Genomic DNA, 6000 nt, shown 5'->3' with positions numbered 1-6000 from the left:
GGAACTGCAGCCGCCGGGCGGGCGGACCCGCGGTCGGGCGGGCAGCACCGGGGACTCACCCGGCCGGGAGATGCCGGGCGGATCGCGGCCACCTGAGCCGCCCGCCTAGTCCCCGCCTTCCTTGGGAAGGATGTGCGCCTGAATGGCGGGGCGCGCGGCGGCGGCTCCCCGGGGGCCCTGCGGCCCCTGGCTCTGCCTCCTGGTGGCCTTCGCCCTGGACATCGTGAGAGGTCAGCGGGGGGGACGGGGCGGGGCGAGGGGCAGCCGGGCCCAGACTGAGGCCGGGGACGAGGGATGCTCGGGAGCCGGGAGTCTACGAGTTCTGGAACGAAACCCCGAGCCGGTTCGCCCGGCAGCGTGCCCTGAGGGTGGAGAGGTCTCACCCCCCCGGGATCTGGCCCCCAGCCCTGGGCCTCTGTTGCTTCCCTCACTTGCGTAACCTGGCAATTCCTTCCTGATCCAGGACCAGCGCGGTCCCCGGTCTCTCGCGCGTCTTCCTCCCACCCTCGCCAAGTCCCCGCACCTTCCGCGAGCTTCCCCTCCAGCCGGGACCTCTAACCTGGTTGCCCCCTGCCCCGCACGCACCAACTCCCTAATTGGCTGTCCAGAGAGCTGTAGCCCTGTGGCTTCAAGCCCCCTCCCCTCTGCGCAGGACCCCCTGCCTTCCCCCTGCGCCGAGAAGCTCTCTGACCTTGGAGTCTCCAGGGGTTGCCCCATCCCTGCCTTCCTGAGTATGGGGATCCCTGGAGGAGGGGCAGAGCTTCCCCTGGACCTCGGGGGTGGGAGTCAGGCTGCCTCTGGCGTGGACTGAGGCTGCTAGGCGGATGATGCCAGAGAGAGTGGGGGATAGTGAGACATTTTCTGCCCCCTTCCCCCTCCCTCACAAGAGAGCTGAACTCTGAGTGATGGGAGTCCCTGGGAGTCAGGCCACAAGAGCATGTTGTAATTATCCAGGCAGCGGAGTAGACAAGAGGACCAGAAGCCAGGGTCTGACCCCAGGGAGCCAGTCACTCACCTGTTACACTTGGGGGGGGGGGCGGGGGGAGGTGAAGCTTCTCACCTCAGGCTGCTTGGTGGGGAGGGTCTTGAAGGAGGTTGAAACCATCCAGTCCCCCAGCCCAGCAGTGGGGCTGAGAGTGAACTGGCTCTAGGGCTCCTTTCAGCCACCTGCTCCCCTCCCTGGGGACCCAGCAGGAGCCCTAATAACCCCTCACATAGAGAGAAGAGGAAAGGCTTGTCACATCTATTATGCAGCAGCAACAACCCCTCCTCCAGACCGTGTGGCACGGTTTACAGAGCCCTCCGCTGGCTACCGTATCACTAAGTGCTCCTTCTATAGGTGAGGAGCATACTGACCCAAGCTTCATCAGGGCAGAGTTAGGACATAAATGCAGGTCTCCAGGCTCCCAGAGGGCTTCCCTTGTGGCTCAGCTCGTAAAGAATCCTCCTGCTGTGCGGGAGCCCTGGATTTGGTCCCTGGGTTGGGAAGATCCCCTGGAGAAGGGAAAGGCTACCCACTCCAGTATTCTGGCCTGGAGAATTCCATGGACTATAGATCATGGGATCGAAAAGAGTCAGACACGACTGAGGGACTTTCACTTTAGGTTCCCAGATCATGCGCTCCAGGAATCGGGGATTCTGGGATGAGTGTGATAAGCGCCCTGGTCAACAGACAGGAAAACTAAGTCAGAGGAGGCAGCCAGGGTGAGAGGGCAAGCAATCAAGGAGGGCTTCCTAAAGAAGGAGGCGACATTCACTCTTGGCCCTGAAAGAGGAGGGAGGCGAGGACAAGAGACCTACAGTCTAGGGAGTGAAGCCCGCAGGGGCCCAGTGGAAAGCAGCCCAGGATGGAGAGAGGGGGAGGGTGGAGAGACAGGTTGTGTAATGGTTGGTGGCTGGGCTCTTTGACTCCCAACTCCACCATGCTCCAGCTATGGAACCCCATGCCAGTCCCTGAACCTCTCAACTTCATTTTCTACAACCATAAAATGGCATTAATAGTAATAAACCTAGTTCTCAGAGCTATTATAGAACACAGAAGCATTAACATATGCAAAGCATTTAAAATAGTAGCTTGCACACAGTTAACTTTCAAAAAATTATTATTAGGGCTAGCTAGTAGTCAGTTGATACAAACCAGATATGCTCTGAGGGGTCCTTTGCCCTTTTGAGTGTTGAATACTTTGACTCCCTCCCCAGGCTTACATACGGTTCTTGCCCCTTCCCCCATTCCCGGCTTGCCCTCCAATACCCAGTTGGGATGGGGTAGAAAGAAGCAAGTTTGAGAAACCAGTGCAAGGTTGCCATGGTGATGATACAGTGGCAGCAAGGGTGGATGCCCAGCCAAGTCTGGCCAAGGACCCAGGGGGCAGAGGAAGGGTCTCTAATTCTACAAAATTCTACAAAGGAAGGGTCTCAAATTCTACAAAGCTCACCTCATCACCATCTTTTATTACCACATGGACCCTGTCTGGGGAGGGCTTGGTGTCACACAAATGCCTTGGTGTCAGAGGCAGGTAGGTAGAGGGCAGGAGCCGGTGGGGGAAGAGGAGACATTGAGAAGGTTCTGCTGGTGGGAGGAAGGCCTGCGTCTGTGGAAGGCAGAAGGAGTGACTCAGAAGCTGGCAGTCAGTCCTGGATGGAGAGTCAAATCCCGGCCCCAGTTACCTGTGAAATGGGGAGACTCCCCCCTCCAACATCCTGGGATAATGGGACTCACAACCCTCTTCTTCCTCCACCGCTCGCTACTGCTGTGCCATGGGGCAAAGCTGGGTTCAGCCCCTGCCCGCTCGGAAGCTGCCACCACCCCTACCCTTTCTCCCTCCCTAGTGGACTGTGACCAGGACCCCCTGGACCCCGTCTACCTGCCGGCGGCCCTGGGACTCCTGGATGCCCCTGAGCACTTCCGTGTGCAGCAGGTGGGCCGCTACCCCCCTGCTAACTCCTCTCTGGGCTCCCGATCTGAGACCTTTCTGCTCCTGCAGCCCTGGCCCAGGGCCCAGCCACTTCTCCGGGCCTCCTACCCACCCTTCGCCACTCAACAGGTAAGGAGGCGCCACCAGAGTCTCCTGGGCTACCGGGACTGAGAGCCGAGGTCTGCTATGTGTGGCTCAGGGCCCTTCTGCAGCCCTAGCCACGCTCCCCCTTTCCCAGAGGGGGAGAAGGAGACTCATCAAGGCTCTCTCTTACTAGCCTGAGATTTCACGTCCCCCTGAGATTTTGCTAACCCCCTGCTTTGTTGAGCACCCCCGTTCTCCCTCCAGGTGGTCCCTCCTCGGGTCACTGACCCACACCAACGGCCAGTCCCATGGGACGTGAGGGCTGTATCAGTGGAAGCGGCCGTGACTCCAGCAGAGCCCCACGCCCGTGTCCTCTTCCACCTCAAAGGGCAGGATTGGCCCCCAGGGCCTGGCAGCCTGCCCTGCGCCCGGCTCCATGCCACACACCCTGCAGGCACTGCTCACCGAGCCTGCCGCTTCCAGGTGAGTGGGGGCCCCACGTGGGCCGGCCCTGCTGCTGTGCCGGCCAGAGGGTGACCCCAGAATAGGGAAGAGAGGGCTCACCACTTCTGGGAGGTTTGGGGGTCACAGACCACCTGATTGCATTCCTGCTCTGCTAGCTCTCACAGAGCTCTGTTACTGGGGGCCCCTTGAGGAGTTCAGACCATTGTACATGACTTTGGGCAAGTAACTTAATCTCTCTAAGGCTCAGTTTCTTCATCAGTAAAATGACATAATAGCAATTCTTACCTCATATGGGGCTGGAATAAAGAAATGAGATGAGGACTTCCCTGGTGGTCCAGTGGTTAAGACTCTGCCCTTCCAGTGTAGGAGGTGCAGGTTTGATTCCTGGTCAGGGAACTAGGATCCCACATGCTGTGAAGCGTGGTGCAGCCAAAACAAAACAGAAATAGTCATTAAAAAAAAAAATAGAATAAATGAGAGGGATGCAAGAATAGCTTTTGGCACAATGCCTGGCACAAGAGCAATCCCTCAGTGGGTGTTTATATTATTGTTAGTATTGCTTTTATTGTTGCACTTTTCCCTCTTTGGCAGCCTAGCACGGGATTCCACTGGAGAGAGGTGTTCTCTCGGCTGTGGTTCTGAGACGCCTGAGCTGTAGTCAGGGCAGTCCCAGGGCATGATCAGGGGGAGGTGTTGGGGCTGGTTCACTTTGGAATAAGAATGTTCCCAAAGGTAGAAAAATGGCCAATGGGACGTGTTCTAAGACCTAGCCTGTTGTGTTGCCAGCTGGCTGTGTCACCTGCTTGCATCTCTGGCCCATGCTGGCCCTGTGTTTGTGGACCCCTCCAGCTCTGGGTTTCCTGCCAGAGGACGGGTGCTGGGGCTCCCCTGCCCCACCACGCTGATCATGGCTGTTGTGTCTTGGCAGCCATCCCTGGGTGCCTGTGTGGTGGAGCTGGAGTTCCCTTCGCACTGGTTCTCTCAGGGCTCGGCCACCCGGGCAGAGCTGGCCTACACGCTGGAGCCAGCAGCTGAGGGTCCTGGGGGCTGTGAGTCCGGCGGGGAGGAAGACCCCGGGGAGCAGGCCCTCCCAGTGGGCAGTGTGGAGCTGCGCCCAGCGGACCCCCCACAGCACCAAGAGGTGCCCCTGGATGAGGCAGTGACTCTGCGGGTGCCTGACGTGCCTGTGCGGCCCGGCCAGCTCTTCAGCGCCACCCTCCTGCTTCGGCACAACTTCACGGCTGGTGTCCTGACCCTGCGGTGAGCTGCCCAAGTCCCTGGGGATGGGTCAGAGGCAGGGAACTTCTGCAGGAAGACTGGGCAAGTGCCCCCTCCTCTTGGGGTCCTTATGGGACCCCTGACCTCCGCAAAACACATGTCCATCAAACCCCCACCAGGCTAAGTGCTGATAGCAGGCAGGACCCTGCCATTGGGCAGGACCTTGAACTTGGAATCGGAAGTAGGAAGCTTCCCTCCCCCAGCACTTTTCTGAGACTCCTTGGTCCGGTGGGGCTAACGTTGTCCACAAGGCAATTATGTCTCCATGGAGGGGAAACAGGAAGAGGACTTAGAAAGTGGTAAGTGCGGTGCCTGGGGGTGGTTAATGCTTGGATGCCCCAGGAGAGGTATTTGCCCCAGTCCCATTCATCTACATCTTTTCCCGCCTTTGGACAGAGTTGGTTCCTTCCCATAGAAAGGCCCTCCTTTTCATGTCCTTTTCTTTAGGAAGTCCTCCCCACTCCACCCCAGCCATTCCCCCACCCCACTGTTACTGTTTGTGTGTGTCCCACCCCTGTCTCTCTCCCTCTCTTCTGCTTACTGGCACCGTCGTTAGATCTTTCCTAGACTCTTAAAAGATGCCAAGCCCTGTGTCTCCACTCTGGAGCTCAGCAAAGAACAAGGCCCAGGGGGGAACCCTAGTGGTAGGGAAGGGGGCTGCATGGACATGGACAGGATCATACTGTACCTAACTCTGCAGGGGCAGGGGTTAGAGGGTGTAGGCAGGGGAAATTCATCCTTTCACCAGAAAAGCTTTTTAAAGAAAATGGTATCTGTGTTGCTGGAGGCTTGACGAATGAGCAGGTGAAGACAGGAAGGGCAGGGACTTCCCTGGTGGTCCAGTGGCTAAGACTCTGTGCTCCCAAAGCAGGGGGCCTGGGTTCCATCCCTGGTCAGATAACTAGATCACTCATGCCACAAGTAAAAGAGATCGCAGGCTGAAATTAAAGATTCCACATGCCGCAATGAAGATCAAAGATCCTGCATGCTACAACCAAGACCCTGCTGTGCTGTGCTTAGTCACTCAGTCATGTCCAACTCTTTGCAACCCCATGGACTATATAGCCCGCCAGGCTCCTCTGTCCATGGGGATTCTTCAGGCAAGAATACTGGAGTGGGTTGCCATGCCCTCCACCAGGGGATCTTCCCAACCTAGGGATAGAACCCAGGTCTCCTGCATTGCAGGTGGATTCTTTACCCTTTGAGCCACCAGGGGAACCCAACTAAGACCCAGTGCAGCCTAAATAAATAAATATTT

General features: G+C 57.8%; 1 protein-coding gene across 2 annotated transcripts in view; it reads left to right on the top strand.

The window, feature by feature from the left end:
- The window catches only part of TMEM132A (transmembrane protein 132A), a 13584-nt gene continuing 7584 nt past the window's right edge, over nucleotides 1-6000 (top strand). The window contains exons 1-4 of one of the 2 annotated variants that reach the window (XM_061166426.1): nucleotides 1-230; nucleotides 2830-2918; nucleotides 3264-3482; nucleotides 4393-4724. In XM_061166426.1, the coding sequence (XP_061022409.1) occupies nucleotides 143-230; nucleotides 2830-2918; nucleotides 3264-3482; nucleotides 4393-4724 (728 nt within the window). In that variant the 5' untranslated portion in view covers nucleotides 1-142. Of the gene's footprint in view, nucleotides 231-2829; nucleotides 3045-3263; nucleotides 3483-4392; nucleotides 4725-6000 lie in introns of both variants that reach the window. The other variant, XM_061166421.1, reaches the window with a different exon arrangement.

Source organism: Dama dama, chromosome 2 (genome assembly GCF_033118175.1).
Source record: "Dama dama isolate Ldn47 chromosome 2, ASM3311817v1, whole genome shotgun sequence".
Lineage (NCBI taxonomy): Eukaryota > Metazoa > Chordata > Mammalia > Artiodactyla > Cervidae > Dama > Dama dama.
This window is presented reverse-complemented; position numbering and strand designations above follow the sequence as displayed.